The 21,723-nt window shown below is 40.1% G+C and overlaps 1 protein-coding gene across 1 annotated transcript in view; it reads right to left on the bottom strand.

Annotated features, from left to right (window-relative positions):
- Positions 1–587: 587 nt before the first annotated feature.
- Positions 588–21,723, bottom strand: part of slc2a9l2 (solute carrier family 2 member 9, like 2) — a 105,556-nt gene continuing 84,420 nt past the window's right edge. Inside the window, exons 11-12 of the mRNA XM_070959380.1 lie at positions 19,790–19,917; positions 588–1,041 (exon numbers count right to left, since the gene is read on the bottom strand). Coding sequence (XP_070815481.1) covers positions 799–1,041; positions 19,790–19,917 — 371 coding nt within the window. The 3' untranslated portion in view covers positions 588–798. The remainder of the gene's footprint in view (positions 1,042–19,789; positions 19,918–21,723) is intronic.

Raw genomic sequence — 21,723 nt, 5'->3', positions numbered from 1 at the left:
ACTATGTGATATGAAAGTTGTTGTTCTGCCACCACTGAGCGATTCAGCATCTTTAAACTCATTGTTTTCATTTTCTGGCTTGTGACTTTATTGCTTTGGTTCAGTCTCTCCACTCTCATCAGAGTTATTTTCATCCACAGTAAGCAGTTTTTTAATTGAAAAAATTCTGATACTTGCCCACCAAACACCAGATGTTAGCAGCGAGCTGGTGAACTGAAGCATTTAGCAGTTAAAGAGCCAGCTATTTCCCTCGAGAGTTGGTGGAGAACAAAACAGAGTTAAATACTGGACTCACATTTGTCACATGGACACAAACATGACTAAATAAATGCTACTGCTGCTTTGAATCTGCAGGATGGGTACACAAGCTAAGGTTTGCTATATCTCTACATGAGGCGATAACATGTTTGTGTTAAGTTTACAGCATGTTTTCACCACCCCCAAATGTCCAAAAGTGAGCACACTTTACATCATAATCATCATCATCATTTACATCTAACTGTTGACCAGTGTGGGGTTTCTGAAATGTATGCTTTATGCTATATATTGACTAGTAAACAGAACATGAAAAGTGTTTTTTTTTTTTTGCTTCATTTTAATAAGACATAAACAAATAATTGCTGTGAACTGAAATTGTGTAATATTTCAGCCATACAAAATACATATAAAATAGCAAAATACTTTGAAAAGCATGGATTTTCATTTCACTGATTACAGACATTAAATATAATGTAAATAACAAATAATTTCAGTTTATATTTCAACTGTGTTTCTCCACAGTTAGTGTAGGTTGTTCAGCTAGACAGAACTCTCCATCTTGGCGGTGTCTTGGACTCTTCCATTCACGTCAGGCTTATTGGACAGAACCATTTCCATTTCATGGCTGGGGGAGGGGATGGGGATTTTGTTGATCTTGGCAAAGCTCTGACTGATATCCATAAATGTTTTATTTTTCGTTTCAGGGAGGACAAAGTAAAGGTAGATAGATCCCAAAGTGCAGACCACCACAAACACCAGGAAGGCAAATGACTGTAGCTTCTCCTGCACAAACAGAAAACACACAGGCGTGAATTAGACACATCCTATTCACCCGTGTCAAGATACAGCCTACATTTTCTGAGAGACCTTTGGAAAAGGAATGAAAATATTAAATTCAAGAGAAATATAAAATGAAAAATATTTTTTTGCTGTTTTAGCATTTCAAGCATTTGGTGATTGCTATCCTCCCCCTGCCCAGAGACAAATCCTACAAATTTTCAGCCATCCTAAACTCTTGCCAACTCCAGAGAGACGTGCAGCATCTGTTTTGTCATCTGCCTGTGTTGATGTAACAACTCCATCATTCTCCAATCAAGGTCCCACAGGCTCATGTCTGAGTGTAAGTGCAAGCCAGACAACACGTTTGCTTCAGATTCTTGAACAATATGTGTGTGTTTGTGAGCTGAAAAACATCAATGTACCAAAAGTATGAAAGCTAACCTTGTCCAGGGTGTTATGCCAATAATAGAGATTAGTGACAGATTTAAAAATACACACTGACTGATCACCCAGAGGGAGATTTAGAGATGGGGAGAGGGTTTGTATGTGTGTGTGTGTGTGTGTGTGTGTGTGTGTGTGTGTGTGTCTGTGTGTGTGTGAGTGAGAGAGAGAGAGAGAGAGAGAGAGAGAGAGAGAGAGAGAGAGAGAGAGAGAGAAATTGAGAGTACCTTCCTCATGAGGACGGGAGAGGACGGGATTCGAATGCAGCGCCATGTAACTGGTATTAGATATGCAGTGTCCAAACAACCGTGACCTCATTGAGGAACTACTTACTGCTTTTATTTTAGCTGTTACATCACCACTGCTGCTGTCTCTGACACTGTTTTCCTCTATTGGGTGTATGTCATAATAGCACTGAAAAAGCAGAGCATCATGCAAAGGGCCTGACCCAGTTTCCATGCCGCCTCAGTGACGTAACGCTCATCTGCAAAGTTAGCAAGTTCCTCAGAAAACACTGCCTTCCTCTACAGTTGTCATCTGAGATCTGAGAGTCATGGCACAAACAGGACATTTCTGTGTCCATTCCATCTGTCATTTATCGAATTTTGGCAAGGAAAATGGTCCCGTCCCAACAGTCCCATTTTTGACACAGGGCTAAGCCTTTGATCTGCTGTGGTGACACAGCTGGGTTCAGTTTGCTGCACACACAAACAATTAGGCGTGCACACAAAGACTCATCTGTGGCTGCAGACCAACATAAACATAATACAAGATGAAACGTTTTTTCCTGTTTCATGCTCAAACACATGTTGCACCCAGGGTGATGTAATATAAAGGGAGAAGAAGGCACTAGCAGTGATGGCAAACCTTGAGTTGGACAGGACAGAACACTGCAAGACTGGATGGAATAGAAGAGGATGGGACAGTCTAGGACAAATGCAAGACAGGACTGGATAGGACAAGCCAGTGCACGATGAGATAGAACAGGGTAGAAAGATCAATCTAGGACAGAACAGTTCAGGACAAAGTCAAGACAGGATAGGATGAGACAGAACAGTGTATGAAAGGACAAGACATGATGGGGGGAGATGGGACAGGTCGGAAAGTACAGTCTAGTATAGGACAATCTGGTTAGAATAGGACAGATGAGTGCAGAACAACACAGGACATGAATGGACAGTTTGGGACATGACAGGGCAAGACGGGATTAAACAGGATAGGACAGAAAGGTGTAAGACAGCTATGATAGAACAGGATGATTCATGACCAATTCAGAATGGAATAGGACAGAACAGTGGAAGACTGGAAAGGATGGGACAGTCTAGGACGGGCCAGGACAAGAAAAGGATGGGACTGGACTAGACAGGATGTGATAGGGGAGGACAAGGCCGAACAGTGTAGGACAGGACAACCTAAGATAAAATAGTGCTAGACTGAACGGGACACAACAGGACCAGACAGCATAGGACAGAGCAGTGCAGAGCAACAAAGGATAGGACAGGACACAAGAGTATGGAGTCAGACCGGACAGGATGGGACAGGACAGGACAGGACAGGACAGGACAGGACAGGACAGGACAGGACAGGACAGGACAGGACAGGACAGGACAGCAGTAAAGGAGCGGAGAATGTGATGGAGATAGTAAAGGTCCTGGTCCAGTGACTGCCCGTTGCTGGGAAATATACTGTCACAGTCACTGGTTTCTCCAGCAAGACTGAGTCATCATTGGTGGCTGGGGAGTAAACTGTGTGTGGGGATTATTTGCATGTGTGTGGGCTTTTATAGATTATGTAGAATCTTCCCAGTTGGAGGCAAGGTCAGCATCTGCAATGCATTTAGAGATTTTATGGATTAGCGTATGTCAATGCTGTGTCACATCAATGAATGAAATGAACAGAAAGAAAAACATCATTTAGCATTTAGCAAAATCATTTAGCATCACAGCTATGGATGGAACCCATTAGCAACACATACAAACACATACAAACACACAGTGTACTAATCAATGTGACTGAGTGTGATGGCTCATTAGTCTTAACAAATGTCACAAACAAACAGTGCCTGTTATTATTTTATATTAGTGTCAATAAATCACCTGTTCTGTATGTTGACTGCATTTAGTTCAGTGTTTGAAAGTAACTGGAAAAGGTCAAAGATATTCAGTTGATTTTTAGAATGATTTAATTAGTTTCAGAAGAAGAAAACGTAATCATTATCTAAAAATGTAAAGGTCTGGAGATACATGGTGTCACAGACTTGCACGCTGTCTTGTTTAAGGGCAAACTGTGATTTGGCAGCAATAAATTACTGTGAAACAGTTAAAATTTAGGTGAAATTCAATGCTCATGTTGACCTTGGCAATGGCTGAATGGTCTGAAAGTTGAAAGTCTGAAGTAACTCAGTACCTAATTGTACCTAAGGACACTACTTGAGTAAATATATTTAGTTACATTCTGATCAGATATGTGAAGCCCTTAAACTGAGAACAAACAAAGAACAAACACATTTACATAAGAACTGGGCAACTGCTAAGAAAGACTGTGTCTTTGGCCCACAAAACATATGAATAGCTTAGAAAATCTGATGTTTTTGTCTAAATCAAATTATAAAACAGTATATACACCTAACGCTGATATGATTAGTCAATTAATCAAGTAGTTAAAAAATGATCATTTAAGTCACTTTTAAAATGTGATTTGCTGCTTTCCCCTTTAATGATTTTTAATTCATTTTGAACAATTTATTTGGGCTCTGGGTAATTGTGACAGCATTTCCCAATTTGCATTTAACACTACTTTTAATGCTGTACATACAGCCTGCTAATACTTACTCATATACTTTTACTTAGGTAGCATTTTCAATGCAGATTTTTACTTGAAATAGAACACTTTTACAGTGTGGTGTTAGTACTCTTATTTAATCAGTGTTTCCACTACCATTGCCTCAGGGGGTCAGGACTTCCAATCCCCTTGAAAAAACAAAATATTTTGGGAATTCTTTGTGTTCAGAAACCTTTATTTTGAAATTTTACTTTGGAATTACATGTTTGTTTCTTCCTCCTTCTCTTTACGCTCATCCTCTCTGCTGTTTCAGTGATGATGTAAATTCTAATATTAGATTTATGTGGCACAATAACTCAATTCTCTCTCTGTATTTCATGATGTCACACTGTCCAATGTACTGTAATGTCAGTGAAGACTTGCTTCAGTACTTAACCTGTTTTCGAAATCAGCTTTGCCAAGTGTTGATCTAACTGGTTAGACTAGATAGCTTGTCTTGTATGAGTCCTGCCCTCTGAGGAAAGTAACTGGTCTCAAGTCAGTTATTAGTGCAAAACAAAGTGACTCAAAACAGCGACGCTGCTGCAGTTCCATCAGCACCATGGACAGCACTACGTATCAAACAAGCATGACTTTTTAAACCTGCAGCTGTTCTGCTCTCATGTATCTGTATCTAACTTGATATTAGGAAACATATGCTGAAAGGACCCAATACTGTTAAGTCCCTAAATGCTGGAAGACAATTTAGAAAAACACCCATTAATGTAATTGGGCCTACTTCCTAGACTTCTGGAAATAACCTGCTTAATTCTCCATGATGAGATTTGGGAAAAGGGCTGCTAAAGATGCATAATGCCATCCAGTTCTGAGGTACTTGCTGGAAGCAAAAATGGTGATCCAGGCTACAGTAGTGGTGGTGATGGAGATTACTGTGAACACTCAGTTAACATGGTTGCAGTGTGGTATTATTGCCATAGCAGTTACTGCAACCATTGATGTCGCGCATTCACACAGTCACACAGAAAATATGCTAATCTCATTTTACAGCCCTTAAATGTTTTCCGTTAATGCTGCCAATCAGTAACAACTCACAGATATGCATGCATTTGTTTCTTTGTGCTTTATTTCAGGTACTTTTATGCACCGCTATGCTGTACCGTTTGTACTACTTATATTTTTTTTCCATTCTGCAAGTGAAGAGTTTAAATCTAAAATCAAAGATGGAGAGAAATTCAGAGCCTCTAACCCGCAGCCTATCCCTCAAAGCAGTCAACCTTGGAGAAAACACTGTTAAGTAAAAGATTTCAGTACTTATGTCACATGTACTTGACTTTTCACTGTTCTCATCTTCCATTTCTTTAAAGCTCTATTCACTTCCAAAAAATTGTCATCAGATGTGAAATCAGTTCTGTCGTAAAAGAAAATTGTGACAAGTTTGCTTTGCTAGTCTTTGAAGCAATGAGAAAGGCGAGAAAAGGCCTTGCTAAATAAGAGCTCTGTGCACAAATTTTAAATAACTACCAGTGTGGCAAACTACAATGGGCTGCAAACAGTGAGTCAGCCGAAAACAAACGACTGATGCTTGATATTCAACACAGTGTTTTGACATCAAAATCTCCCTCAGTAGTGGTTAAATAAGGTCAACTGCTGCAGTGCTGTTGAAAACACTTGTAAGAGATTGCTGTGTCAAGAAACTGTGTTGTATCTTAGATATGACGCAGCAACTTGAAAAAGGAAAGGCTTTAGACTCAGCTCAGCATTATCTTTAGTTCTAGCAACCTGTCTTGCTCCTCTGTCTCGCTGTGTCTTGTGTCTGGTGCCGTTTACACCTCTGTGCTCAGTTTGACTTAGACAACATGCTTTTCTGTCCATTCAATACTTGGGTGATGATTCAATATGTATTGTGATTTTTAAGTATCGCGATGCAATACTGTGATTTAGTGCAATTTTTCATTGTGTTACTTCTAAAAACAATGCATGTCTCATTTAGACCTTCTGAGTTTTATGTCAGCAGCATCATTGCTATATTGCATAAAAAAGTGTGGAGATTTGCAGTCTCCCTTCCTTTTTTCTCTTTTGTGTACCAAAAAGAAAAGGAAACTGCCACATTAAGCTGCTCCTGCTCGTCAGGCTAGTGCCAAATAAGATGTTAGGCCAAAATGAATAAAGCCCTGAAAACTGTGTGAGACTTTAAATTAACATTCATTCATGTATGAAATTGAACTTGAAAACTGATCTTTCAAAACACTGGACTTGACTGTACATAAAAGTGGTCAATGAAATGTACACTGATTGAAAAATGTCTTTATAAATGCTACATTAAGGTGTTCCTGCATACTGTGAGTGTGTTGTCCTCTCCTGGCACACAATGTCTCCACCTAGTGGTGGCTCTGTTTCTAAACCTATTCAGAGTTTAGAGTTTGGACCCTTCGAGGTTGCTGTAGCTGGTGCGGAGGCTGCAGAATAACAGATTGAGTTAGCTATGTGAAGTCAGCAGCTATTAGTTCCACAGATAATAGGAGACATACATGTGATGAATACACATGCCCTTTTACGTTAAGCATGACAAGTAAAATTGATTGTTTCTTAAGATAATTATTGTGGACAGTGTGTTAACATCGAGCTAATGAACTAAGCGCTTGTTATACATCTATATCTTTATATACTGTATATGATGATTTGTGTATGTGTGTGTGTGTGTGTGTGTGTGTGTGTAACACACACACACACACACACACACACACACACACACACACACACACACACACACACACACACACACACACACACACACACGTGAATCTGGTATATAAATCCGGCGGTATTGTGCCTCCTTCAAGCTCGGGTCCTCTACCAGAGGCCTGGGAGCTTGAGGGTTCTGCGCAGGATCTTGGCTGTTCCCGGGGGGGTGCGCTCTTCTGGACGGAGATCTCAGATGTTCTTCCTGGTATCTGCTGGAGCCAGCTTGGGGGTTAGCCAGTATGGCTTTATCTGTTATTGTTGCTCTCATCCACCCTCCTGTGTGGCAGTCAGCAGCCTAAACCACTGACCTATTCAGTCAGTCATATATATATATATATATATGTGTGTGTGTGTGTGTGTGTGTGTATATATATGTATGTATGTGTGTATATATATATGTGTATGTGTGTGTGTGTGTGTGTGTGTGTGTGTGTGTGTGTGTGTGTGTATACACACACACACACACACACACATGTATATATGTTCAGATAGGACGATAGATAAGTGAACTCAAGAATCAAAGAATTGACTGAAAAATCGTAAAGAAAAAAGAAAAAAATCACAATGCAATTTTTTTTCCCATTAATTGATTACACTGGTTAAACAATGCAACTATTAATAATACACAGTTTATTATTGCCTACCTTCTTTTTACTCAAATCAAATGCCCCCCTTCGTTAACACCAAAAAGGTTTTTTTGCCCCTGCAGAAGCCCAAGTGACATCTCAGAGGTGGTCTATCATAGAGGTAAAGGGATGTGATGGTGCAGCGGTGTGTTGTCTGAACAGGGGTCAAAGCTGGTTTCAGGTGCCAGTAAGTAACCTGTGAGTCACTGCTGTGATCTGGATGCCCAGTGTGTGCATAGGAGGAAGTCAGCCCAACAAAACCAACACAGCAATATTTGTGGCATTGGCTGGCTAAAAATAACCCTCTGTCGCTTTCTGTCTCTCACACTTGTCTGCTCCTTCCTCGCCGTGGTCAGCCTTATCCCCCACACTCATTTTCTTTTGTCTTTGAATCCATTTCTGCAGGTCTCCTGTGGCATCTCTTTGCTGTATGCCTCCATTATCTGCCTAATTACATATTCAGCTCCACTTCTACTTGACCTTCCACTGACTGACATCTATTGCCACCAATCTCACTGTACATCCGTCAGACTGAAGAAGCCATCTGTGTATTTTATTATCACAATACACCTCTCCCCTCTCCTGTCTTCCTATCTGTGCATAACACAGGGAGGCAGACATGCTCATATGTCCCTATGTATATAAATAAGCTCACTAGCTCCAATCAGGCATTAGGGAATGAGGTGACATGTAGTGAGACAATGTTGATTTGTATAATTAGTGTCCTGTGGATCTGCTGACACTCTCCGGATGAGGTTCCACATACCAATTTAGATCTGACACCTTCCTGACAACACAGCGAGCTCTGATCATTAAAATTAATGAACACTGACGAGAAAGCTTATATAGAATTACTTATGCCAAAATTCTCTGTCATGCTGAAACTGCCGGGAGTTCACAACACTTTTCTGTAAATGTTTTGAAATTACTTCCACAGTAGCACTTTTCTACTGAAGGCAGCAGATCTCCTAGCTGGTTATAGTGTGAGTGTTAACTGGGCAAGTAAATGTTATGAAAAATGAAAAATGAAAAATGTCTTAGAAACCTTTGGTCCATCAAAATTAGCAATATAACAGGGGCTTTATAGTGAAAAACAGGATGTTTCGGTCACTTAAAATTTTTATGAAGATATAAAGTGATGGGGAGATTCTGCTACAACATTTCAGAGCAATTGTTAAATATTGGACAAAATGTTACTTAAGCAAAGCAAGACAATGCATGTATTTGCACTAGGAAAAGTGAAAAAATCAAGTATCAAGAAAAGTTCAATTTGATCTGATCTATTCTCTTGTTAATGTTTTTTGTGGCCTGTTTGTGTTTTGTCTTAAGATCAATGAGACTGAAGTAAAAAAATAAAAAAAACATCGACTGATCCTGTAAGAGTAACAACTTCCACCTTGAAGAAACCACTACTGAGTGTTTGATATGCCCTTTTCAGCTATTTTAGTTCTCACCCTTTGCCTCCCACACATGACACACTGGTGCAGCTGACTGAAAGGACAAAATTAGGCTTATCTGCAGGGGATGCAGAGAAAACAGGCAGAAAACATTTGATAGAAGGTCAACTCAACATCACTACGATGTCCAGCATGCCGCAAGCAAAGTTCCACTCTGATCTCAAACTTCTGCGCTGACTTTTGTCTGACTCTTCTGTTTCTCTGTGAATATGTCCTTCAAGTCACAGCAAGACAAGCACTTGCCTGTGTGTGTGTGTGTGTGTGTGTGTGTGTGTGTGTGTGTGTGTGTGTGTGTGTGTGTGTGTGTGTGTGTGTGTGTCTTTGGCTGGAATTATACGTTTCAAAAAGAAAAGGTCGCAGCAGCAGTGGGCTGGACAGTGATCGTACTGCACGGTGCTGGAGGAAGCATTCGGAACCTTTACTTAAGTAAAGTTACTAATACCACACTATGAAAAAACTCCACTACAAGTAAACTGTAAAAGTCCCGCATTCAAAACCGTACTTAACTAAATGTAATCAAAAATACTTAAAGGGCTGATGTTTGAGATTTAGGGGGAAGTGGATTATAATCTTTGTAGTTATGTTTTTATGAATCAGCTGAAAATAAGAATCATGTTTTTGTAACCTTAGAATGAGCTCTTCATATCTATAGAGGGTGCGGATCCTCTCCCATGGAGTCTGCCACATTGCAACACCATGTTTGTACAGTAGCCCAGAATGGACAAACCCAATATTGGCTCCAGGGAGTGCCTTTTGTGTTTTTTGTGAGTATTGCAGCAACTATAAGTTCACCCACACGTTTGGAAGGAGAGGGGTCTTCAGTTAGTTGCAATCTCACCGCTAGATATCACAAAAAACTCCACACTGGACATTTAAAGTATCAAAAGTAAAAGTACTCATCATAGAGAAAAAAAGGTTGAGCCAATTTTAACTAATTCATACACTGCTGAGTAGTTTGATCTACAGCAATGCATCATCATCATCGCTAAACTTTTCATTAGCTCAGAAAAACAGCCAAATGCATCGTCACAAAGGGGAACACATATCTAATCCGTGAGGCTCTTTAAATCGTTTATTTAGCTTAACTGGAAGGTGAATTTTTTCAACCAATAAAGGGACACACTGGAGACACATGGTTTTCACTGTTCAGGAGGGATATTAAAAAAATGCAATTGAACAGTAACTAGAACTGTAACTAAATGTAGTGGAGTAAAAAGTACATTTCCCTCTGAGATGTAGTGGAATAAAAGTATAAAGCTGCATAAAATCAAAATACAAGAACCTCAATTTTGGACATAAGTACACTACTTGAGTAAATGCACTAATTTACATTCCACCATTGTTACTGCAAGAGGTGTACAGCTATAGTAAATCTCCAAGGAAACTGCATTTATGCTAGATACACATATTGTCCAGTACTAGATTTAACTGCTATCGTGGTCCCTTCCACTTCCTCCCTCAACTTTTTCCTCATATCAGAGATTCCTTTTAGTGTTTTGTTTGCCTTGACCATGTCTTAACCTATATCTGCAGCTTGAGAAAGTGGAGCTAATGTCATCTATGGTGGATGAGCATTTTTATATGATATATGTTGTATTCAGCTGCAGCAGTATGCCATTTAATGACCTGAGCTGTAATGTGAAAACTATGCATGTGCACTTGTGCATGAACACAAATGAGACATGCTGTTCACTCAATGAAGTCATGCTATAGTAGAGATAGGTGTACTGTAATACAAGGTAATTATACTTCCCTGTGTAGTTCAGTCACATTAGGTTTATTGTTGGATGGAGCACAGTGATATGTTGATGAATTTCCCTACTCCCGGTTTTCAGAACTTAACAAGGTTATGCCTGAAACATCCTGTGCTCATGTCCTTTGTGCTTATCCTCAGCAGAGTGTGACTGTAACTGAATACTGCTAGCAAATGTCCTGATGAACGCCAGGGGCTAAATGCCTGCATCCAACTGCACTGACTAGAGGTCAGACTTATTCCTGAGTTATACAGCTATGATGCTCACGCATGCACACTATTTCTAAGCAAAGAGGAACGTTTGTAAAATTCAATGTACAACTAGAAACACAGATAAGGCATGCAAAAGAGCAATAGCCTCTGGATTAAACAAATTACCAGCTGTAGTAATTATTTAAATGAAGACAGGCACGGGAGTTATGAAATGACCCATGCTGAGCTTCGCGATAATGTGTGATTAACATGATTAAGCACGTGAGCACAACACCAACGCGTCCACTCATAGGTGTTCATGCAGATTCTATAATGCCGCCTGGTGTGTCAGTACTGAAAATGTAGCAAATTAAATGCAATTACTCAGTGAGTTTATTAAGCAGAGACATATACACATGTAGTTTTACCAGCTTCATGTCTCTCATTTAAATGTTTTCCTGCATTCAGTTTAAGTCAGTCAGTGTTTTGGTGATTCACTGCATGAAAAAATTCTCCATTATGTTGCCAAGACTGGAATTTCAATAAGGTACGTGATAAAGCATCCTTCAATACTCTGCATCTTAGGTATTTATTCAATCATTACTTTAAGTTATCAGTATTTCATTGTGCTATGCAAAGCAACTGCTATGTCACAGACTGTGAAATAAAAACTAAGAAAATATTACATTTCTCCTCAATAAAATCTCTCTGAAAGAGAAAAGCCTTAAGCAAACTTCCTGCATCATTTTTTATTTTATTTCTATTAACAGTAAATTGTTGTCTGTAATCAGCTAAAAGTAAGCCCCTGCATCTCCCTGCAAATGAAGGCCAAAGTGAAGAACAGCTTGAATAAGTTAAGAAAACTGTGGCTTTGAGAGGACATGATCTTCAGCGTACATATCTATATTTTCCAACTCACGAAGATTGAAATGTCAAATGCCATTAGGATCTAATGAGGGACAACTGGGACGTTATGACCGAGGGCAAAGTTCTGCCTCTATATAAAGCTGAGCGGAACTATGTCCTTGGCACAGAGGGCCATCATAACAGACAGTAGGACTTCACTTCTGTCATATTATTAAATAAATAAAAATTCTATTCTACTCTCAGGTAGATAGGTATCAATTACACTGTAAATGCCATTATTATGTCTTTCTCAGATGTTTTCAGCCAGTTTCCAGACAGTGAATCATTGAATTTAGTTCAAGGCATTTGAGTGAAATGTGCCTACACAGTTTCATCACTGCTTAAATGAATAGATCAGCACAAATATTCTCTTTTTTCATCAAGGAAGATGATAAGTTTGATATTGCTCTCATGTCTATATGTTAACAACAAAGCTGTGGCTGAGAAATCAGCACTGGGGAATGAAGCTAGTCTACCAATCCGTCCAGCATGTTGCCTGGCACTGCACAGAGTCCACTGGAGAGTAGTGTGTCAGTGTCACGGCTTCCCACACCTGTGTCTGAAAACTACATGTGTGTATGCAGGTGTACCACCAGCCAGGGAGGATAATGACAGAAGAGAAGGACAAACATAGTATAAAGGGCAGCAAAGTCCGTCTAGGTGGAGGTTGAAATGGTGGAGCACAGACGACTTTCACACAGGAGACCAGGGTTTGATTCCTGAGTGAAACCAATAGTAAATGTTGATGACACTTAACACACACGACTAGTCTGGATCTCAAGAGTATTTCCAAATAGTCAAATTTTTACCTAACTAATCTTTGAGTAGCCTACAGAGCAGGACCCATTAGGCATTTAGCCTAGCTTAGCATAGCAACATTTTTGAATAAACAACATTTATCCATTTACCCAGCATTCCTATGCAGAGCCCCTATGGCTACAGCTTTGGCTAGCTTTACGTGCATAAGAAAGGGATCTCTTGTAATGAAACCACAGTGAATTATCACTTGTCTCTGCAGTTCCCCTGAGCTCTACAAACTTTTCTGGTGTCTTTCACCTCAGTGTTTAGCTCACATCTTAACTGTTTAGTGTCATTTTCAAAAGTAGCAGGAAGTTCGTTCAAGCAAAAAAGTCCTGAAAACACTGCAGACTGCTTATCTGCTCAGACCATGTCAGATGTCAGATAAAGAAACTGACTGGTGAACATAGTGGAGTGTTTAGCTAAGGAGATATTTCTATCAGGAATTGGTGGAGACCAAAAACAGAGCTAAAAGAGAGCGAATATTTGGCTTATATTAATAAGTAGGACACAAACATCACTCAGTATCTGATGAATGTGTAAATGGGCAACTGTTTGCAAACAAGTTTGAAATATCAACTTGAAATTACGTCAGTGTTGTACTGACAGCTTGTTTCCAGCATCCCCAAGTGGCCAAAAAAATCTGTTATTGCAGGTTACACTTACAACAGAAACTATAGCAACATATTAAGCAATACCTTACATTCATATAAAGCAAATCCATGCTCAAAGTCGAGGGTAGCGCGCTGAAGAAAAACTCTACATTAACATGTAAGATGGAAAGCAGGGAGCTAATAAAGACAGCTCACACACGAAAGTGCTTTATTTGGCACATTAGGAGACTGATGTGTTGGAGAGAGAGCTGAATTAAGATACAGCGGGGCACAATTTTTGCTCGCTTGAATATGTAAAAGAGGTCAAAGGGACAGCAGATGAAGTTACATCTGCTCAGTGGGTCCCCCCAGCTAAAGTCCTTGGGTGAAAGATGCGTGTACTGCAGAGGCACAGAGAGGACGAGGATGTGACACTTTTAGGGAAAGGAGACATAAAAGCAGCACAAGGCAGTAACATGAAGAGCCAAACGTCTTAGACTTAATCATTTCAAACTGAATGTTACATTGATTTCTCCTCCTGCAATTCAATAACAACCTCTTTGCTGGTCTATTGAAGCACTCTTCAAACAGATAGAGCTGATTATATAATATAGGTCAAGGAAAGCATAAAAATGTCACATTTAGTGCACAAAGTGATGATTCATCTGACTGCGTTTTTGTCAGATCGTCTTTACAGGTAAACGACCCGTACTCATCATCTACTGGTGGAAATGAGTGCAAAGATTTGAATAGATCTGTGAAAGACAGATCACAGCCAGTTGGATCCAACTCAGTGTAGTTAGGATGAAGACTGTACTCATTTAGGGCACCTGCTGAGACATTAAAGACAAAACATCAGAGACAGAGGAAAGGGAAGCAGCAGACAGGAAGGGGGAGACAGTAAACAGAGAATACATACACAGGCAATGGTGCTTTGTTTTCCCGACAAAACTCCTTCCTCCTTTTCTAGCCCGATACAAAAAGCTGATGCACATTGTCAGGCTCATTTAGGCTCATTTTCTACTCAGTCTCACTGCAGACCAACCTTGCTGTTCATTGCCAATTTGCAAAAATTCAAATCTTCTATCCCTCTTAACAGCTCGCACAATTCATTTATAGTAGCTCACTAAAAAGAGCACAAGTTTTAGTTTCTCTCAGGGAGCACTTAATGAGTCGATTCCTTCAGCATCTTTGGGAATAGTGGATAGTAGAGTATTGACAAAGTAATTCTGCCATGAAACATGTACCACTCTGTGGAAATAACATTTTAATCCATAGAAGGAGGCGACTGCAATGGATCTGCAGTATCTTGACAGATGTGATACTGAAATACAGCATAAAGCGCTTGATGGAATTGTAATGTACAGATGACGCAATACATAAAAGACAACATATAGGAATTATCAATTAAAAAATAAATCTCTCCTCTGGAACAATTTGTCAGTTAATAGTTGTGAGCAATTTCTCTGCAGCAAGCAAAATTGTTTTCAGTCCTGGTACAACAAAAGGTGGAACAAATGGGAGCTCTGCATTCAATTCCATGGCTTGGTGTCTCCTGAGAAAACACAGCTCCAGCATGCTCGTTTGGCCTGTTTGCTGTTAATCCAGAAAAGTGGTTACACTGTAGCAGGCTGTAGTGAAGCACATGGCTCTGAAATCAAGCGGGATTTCAGAACTAAATGTAATATAAGCACCCTGCTTTTTTTTGAGCAGACAAAGTAATAGAAATGAACTGGTGATGGTGACTTCAAAGTCCTGTCTGGGCTCAGCAAGAGAGAGACATGTACAAGCTGCTGATGGATTTTCACTTGCCATGTCCTGTTATGAACAGGTACGGCTCCTTATTTTACACAAAAAATATGCAGATTTAAAAAAGCAAATAGATTGAAACTGATTTTCGCTTGTTATTTCATGGCTTATCCAAAGGTTACTCTTGCCGCATGAAGACACCGTTGACTGCAGTTTCCAGTAAACAAGGTTGTGACAGTTACAGCTCATCATATGCTTAGCATGACAGAAAGTGAAGAGGAAAATGAGGAGAAACCACAAATGAGCGGCTTATTATGCAGAGTGCCTAAAAGTCATTTAAAAAGCAAATAGTGACACTGGTTTGTGTGGTAAATTCCATTTTTCAGGCAGTTTTTCATCTGACTGTCATGCTGATAGCTTGCATTACGCACCCTGAAGAGCTGGCACACAGGTTGAGAGTGTGGAGTGGCAGACATCTCCTGTCACTGCACACCATTCGATTCCCAGGGGCCACGAACACGGGGGCAGACCTCCTGTCTGGGGCGAATCCTCCAAACCTACAGGCTGTCAGCTGTGTTTGGCTCAGATACTGTGCCTGCAGGCCACTGTGGATACGTTTTCTTCACAAACCACAGCTCCACGAGTCCCCTCTCAGCCTGATTCCCACAGTGCCGCCAGAGGGACAGTTTGTATTCAAGGAATTTAACATCCTCACTAAACGGTTAGCCCTCTGGACCTGGCTTGTGAGGAGACAAATTTGGATGCTGTCAGTCTGCCCACCAGCAAGATGGAAACCATTCAAATTATTCATGCTTGCTGGGCAAAGTGCCACATGTTTGGTGTAACAGCAGGCAAATTGTGGCAGTTCTCATGTGCTGTTCTTCCTGCAGGACATGACAGATGAAGGAAAAGCCTTCTTGCCTTTCAGAGGTTTTATCAGTACCCACGCTGGCCGACATAGGGGGTCTGCACCCTCTGCTGTGCTGCTCCATGTAGAGAGGACATCACAGACTCATTTCTAACAACCTGGTAATGATCTGGGATCTGGCCTTGGTGTTGGACACAACATCCTTTAGAGAAAGTATAAGTGTTGTTGCTGGAGACAGCCGTGCTGGCGGCAAACTGCAGAATACAGTCTGCCAGTTCACCCAAGGTGTTGAGTTCCTCCCTTCTCTGCATGTCAATAGAGCTGGTGGTGCTCCACTAATACCCAGTCGCTTCTGAAGAGGAATCTAAATTGAATTTAATCTGCCCAGTGTGTTTGCTTAACTCTCACTGATTATGGTCTGCCCCAGCAAGGCTAAGCTCATTTCTTATCAGCGGCACTTCCACTGGTGTGTGGGGGTTATTGGTGTGGCTCATGGACCACAGATTGTAATCCATACAACGTACTACCACATCACAGGCCTTGTTAAGGAGGTTCAATTCAGGACATTTGCATCCTCAGACTCAGAGCAGATTGCCTGGGGTACATAATCTCTTTGGGGTTGTCTGTTTGTGTAGATGGTCAGGTCCCCTTGGAGGGTGCACGGGAGCTGTTCCTGTTCTGTACACACTGAATTAACTCAGAAAACTCAGCAGTTCTCTGCATTTATAGACTGCTTTGTACTTCTCAAGTGTTTGGCAGATTCTCCTCATTTGATACTCTACATGCTTTGAAATCGATTAAGTGACAGGAGTACAACGGGGCAATGAATAAACTAAAAAGTGCTTTGGATAAAGCATTCAGCTACTGTATGTCCTTTTTCTCAGCATGTGTCTGAGTGTTCTCTAATGTTTTGTCACATAGGTGAAATGCAAAAAGGCAGCAGAAGTCGAGGGAGTGATAATGGGATAAGAAGACAAACAAGGAGCCAAAGCGTTTATGTGTGAGGCGGTGGGTTTGAGTCCTGTAGAAGTGGAAAACTGCAGGCTATCTCAGATTAGTCTCACTATCAGTGGCATAAACACAGCACAGTACTACTAAAAGATAATATCTTACCATCAAACTTTCATCACTGTTATCTCCTGCACCTGCTCTTTAAGACAAGTTTGTCTTTAGTAAGTGTAGTCAGTGATAATTATGGTTTCAATAGTTTTCAATCACTATTTGTTATTTATTTATTAATACTTATATATTTGTCCTTCATGTTTACCTCATGTGTAGCTTTTTCTGGATGGATGCGTGGGATTGTTAAGGAGGCAGCTGACATGGGGAAGAAGTGGATAAGATGATGATGAGGATATGTCATGTACTGAAGCTTCTTGGCACATTTTCTGTTAAATTTACTTCAGAATAAAACTCTGCTACTAAATCAATATATTTAATTCACTATGTATTTGTACCTGGACATCAATCATCATAAATCTATAGGAGGCGTAGTGTTGCATGAATGCTCATATGAGGGTAATTTTTGAGAATTTTCATAGTTTTGAACACACGCTATATAGAGCATAAATTTCTCATTCAGAATCAGACTCTAATATGGCATGGATGTAGAGTAAATTTAGAGTTATTTCAGACACAACCTGTGAGTGAAAAACATTTGGGAAACACTAAAATCAAAGAGAATTGTGCCTACTGCAATAGCACCAACCCTCAAGGTTTTTTGCAACATAAAGTAACACACCAAACTCAACGACACACAACCAATCCGTCAAGTGTCCAAAGCCGAGCAGGCAATAGCAAGCATTCTCCAATAGTATGAAAGCCAATTCTGAAGTGCACAAGCACAATGTACTCACTGAAAGTTGCTTAGGAAAGAAACTTTAAAGTGAAAAAAACTGAAGTTAAAGGTAAGAACTGAAGAGTGAAGGTAAGAGTGAGAGACAGAGAAAAACAAGCTGTGAGGCCAAAGAAAGAGAGAGGACACAGAAGGGGTCAAATGAGAAGAGGCAGTGATGTGGAGCCACCTGGAGCAACAGTCCGGTTTTAGAAGTTGAAAGAGGACCCTGCAGCTTCCAGGAAAAGCATTCCAGTTTCAGACACTAATAGGCCCTTCTGTCTGAAAATGTTGCATTTGCTTACACTCCACTCTTAAAAAAAAACCTTTATATTCCTTGATAGCTTTGGGTATTTTCTTATGGAGGTTTTCTTCTTTTTTTGAAAAGCTTAAAACACAATAGTGGGCTAAGTAGGTATCTACTTCTGTGCTTGCTGGAAAAACACTTCCTACTGAAACCAAAATAAATGACAATTACTATTATTTCCTATTGTTTTGTCAGCAGTCAACAACTACAGCTGCTTTGAGGCTTTGAAAGTGCTTCTGTGTCAAATGCTCTATATTCAGATTTCCTGTAATGTCTCACCTTTCATCAGTAATACCTTACTTATAAGGTCCACACTGGGTCAGTTCAGCCACAGTGTTGCCAGGCACTCGAAGGCATTTTGACAGAGCTCGCAGCCCAATGCAAAATCATACACCTGATCCATGTAAGAGGGGGAAAGACAGACAGCCACTAAAGCACCAGCTGACAACTGCATCGAGCAAATAAGTGGCTGACTAAAAAACACACCAGATTACTGTGATTTAGAGCTGCACTTCTGAAAAGTAGTGTGTCACAAGAAATTGATTTTTTTAAACATGGTCAAAACTGAAGCAGCAGAGCACAACATGTCCGGACTTTAATTTCCTGGATCCTACCTTTCCCATGATGCAGCCCAATAACATCTCTCATTAGACTGCCTTCCTCTTAAATGTCCACGTCTTTTCAAACTCGATTTTTAATGCAGGATTTCTGTTTAAAATAAAGTCCAGACTGAGATGACATAATGAGATGGCTATTTTGTGAACTTTGGGAAACTTTGTCCAATATCCTAAGCCACAGAAGACATTACACAACTGTTACCACAGACTCAGTAGCTCTCATGATGACAAACTGAATGTTTAATGGGTGGAGCATCCCTCTGCACCATGTTTTACTGCCATTATCTTGCAGTTGAGGAGAAAATCTCACAGACTGTCACACTAACAAGGGAAATAAAAAGGGCTAGTGGGGTAATAAAAGCAAATGCCTGGTGGAACCCCCTGTGTGGCTTAGCGGCTGCTCCTCACTGCTCTTCCAGCTGAGATGGTGATCCCACTGTCTTACAGTAAAGGATGTTGTCATTTCCATGTCTGTATTGTTAGGTCTTAACAATATGAATACGCAGAAAGCTACCTAACAGTAGGGTTGCATGCAACGACTGCTGATAGTTAAGTTTTTTCATCATCTTCCATATTTCCATTACAGTAAGGTGATTCAGTGAAGGCCCACTAAAAGGAGCAAAAACTGCTGTGCTTGTGCAGCCAGGAACACTCTGATCCTTAACTTAAAAAAAAAACAAAAACATGTAAATTAGCAGGGGTCACTGACTCTTCCAGCAGCTCAGTGGTTGCATATAATTAGGTTATGAAATACATAATCTTATGTGACAGGACTACAGAAACATCTTAGGCAGCACAGCTACTCCACAAGATCGTATGGCAGGCAGCCACTGCAAGGATTATTGAAGAGCTGACAACTTTAATGGATTGCGAAGGTTGAAGTGACAAAGATAGCTGCTATTGGTTTGGTCCAGCTGACAGTCTGCTGATGACTTACTGTGTGTAACGCTTTGTTTTTTTATAGTATCATAGTGTCACTTGTTTATTTGAAGCCTGTCTACTGCTGTTGTAACCGTGAACTCACTGAGCTCCAAAGCCTGACCTCAACCCTAATTCAATGTGTACACATGCAGAGGAGGTAACTGACCTGAATGAAAGGGAACAAAAGGCCCAAAGCAAAGTTGGACAGCCAGTTTACGGAGCCAGCGACCATGAAGGCGGCAGGTCGGTAGGACTGCTCAAACAGTTCCCCAGCCAGGACAAAGGGGATTCCACCTGCCAGGAGAGAGCAGACGCAGAGTCAGTTACAACAAATCACTGACAGCAAATAACAGAAACAAATAAATAGCTTTACTCGAGCATGATTTTGTGCTTACAAAGTTCTAATGCAGTGCTAAAGTTAAAATAATTGATAGTATCTTTCTTTGTGTTTTTCCATGCATGTCTGACACTATAGCGGCAAATATTATCCTCCTATTTAAATCCCACAAAGCATCCCTTTTATTTGAAAAAACCCATATTACCTTTTCACAGCCACTTTGAAGATACAATCAGCAATTTATTTCACTCAATTGAAATCGTGGGTATCTCTATATGAGTTTGCCTCAAATCAAACTTTGTTTGATCATTAAAATATATTTGTACTTCAGAAGAATAATCTGCTTCACATGTAAAAAAAAAAATTGCATGAAAAAAAAATGACTTTAAGCTGCCACAAGCCTTAGGTTAAAAACAATTCAGCTTGTCAATAAAGCCAAGAGTTATGTTGCTGTGTTCAAATAAGGGCTGACATATCACAGTCCCAGCTGAAACATCTTTATGTGGTTGCTCCTCTTGCTGAAAGTCAGGAGTTCCTCTGGCCTATCCCCAAGTACAATGTGCAACCAACGTTTCCAAACCTCCAAGAGCAGATGTTGACATTTGGACGCTTTGGTGGGTAATGACGTCAAACTAGGAGGCTAAAATCCAAAAACGTGGCCCACTGAGTTTAAATGTAAGAGGTAGTAATTCATCCTGACAGATTATTGCAAACTCAGTAGAGAGCATTTGAATTCAGAGCACTGTGGTCTGAAGAGTCAAAGGAAAAATGTTGCTGCTGCAGAATTAGTCTAATTTAGCTGTCTTGTTGAAAATAAAACTAATAGATTTCATTCAGCTTCCCTCCTGCCTCCTAAATTTGCATTTGTCAGTTTACATTTGAGTTTTTTATGTCAAATGGCAGAACTTTGCTTTAGAACCATGGAAACGATAAAACACTGCCAAATGACTGTGTTGTTGTGTTATTGATCAGATTGATCAGACCCAGAGGGCAATTCATAAATACAAAAAAGCAAATTGCTTTATTCAGCAATAAAGAAAATAAAACAGTAGACTAACATCTTCTCCCACCTAAATGCAACACACATGTAGCAGTTGATATCACATCAATGCGTCATGGTGCCTGTCGACAAAACAGAAGTGTAATTTTAAGAGAAATTGACAAAAGTTGCTTTTGTTGTTGCTGTTTTTTTTGTGTCAAAGTTAGTTTAAAAAAAAAAGGCTGATCTTAAGTGTCATTACAGCTACAAACAAACTAACCTACAACATGAAATCACTGAGCTGCAACAACCAACTGCTGCGATCAGCTCTTTTCAAAACTGACACTTGCGAAGACTCAGTTCTGCTAAAGACTGACCCAAACCTGGAAATCCAGCTGCAAACAGCATCAGACAGAAATCAGACACCTCACCAAAGAGAAGCAGTTGCAGCTGTTTGCAGAGTTTAGTGTGAAACGTGTGTTCAATAAGTTAGTATGTCCAGGGGTATCGCCACACAACTGCTGGCTCCTTCATACCCCTTCAGCTTGTCTCTCCAAAAACCAGGCTAATTACTTTATAATGTAGGACATTGTACATAACATTTGTTTAAAGTTGAAATTGCACTTTTTTCAGTCTGCATAAACTTAGACAAACAATTAAGGAAAATAAAACAACATAAAAGGCAATTACTTCCGACCAAACAGTGCAGTCAAACACAATAAACACAACTTTTTAGATTTTGTAATCTGTGAACTGCAAACATTTAATGGTGAGACACACTTTG

Source organism: Chaetodon trifascialis, chromosome 3 (genome assembly GCF_039877785.1).
Source record: "Chaetodon trifascialis isolate fChaTrf1 chromosome 3, fChaTrf1.hap1, whole genome shotgun sequence".
Taxonomy (NCBI): domain Eukaryota; kingdom Metazoa; phylum Chordata; class Actinopteri; order Chaetodontiformes; family Chaetodontidae; genus Chaetodon; species Chaetodon trifascialis.
This window is presented reverse-complemented; position numbering and strand designations above follow the sequence as displayed.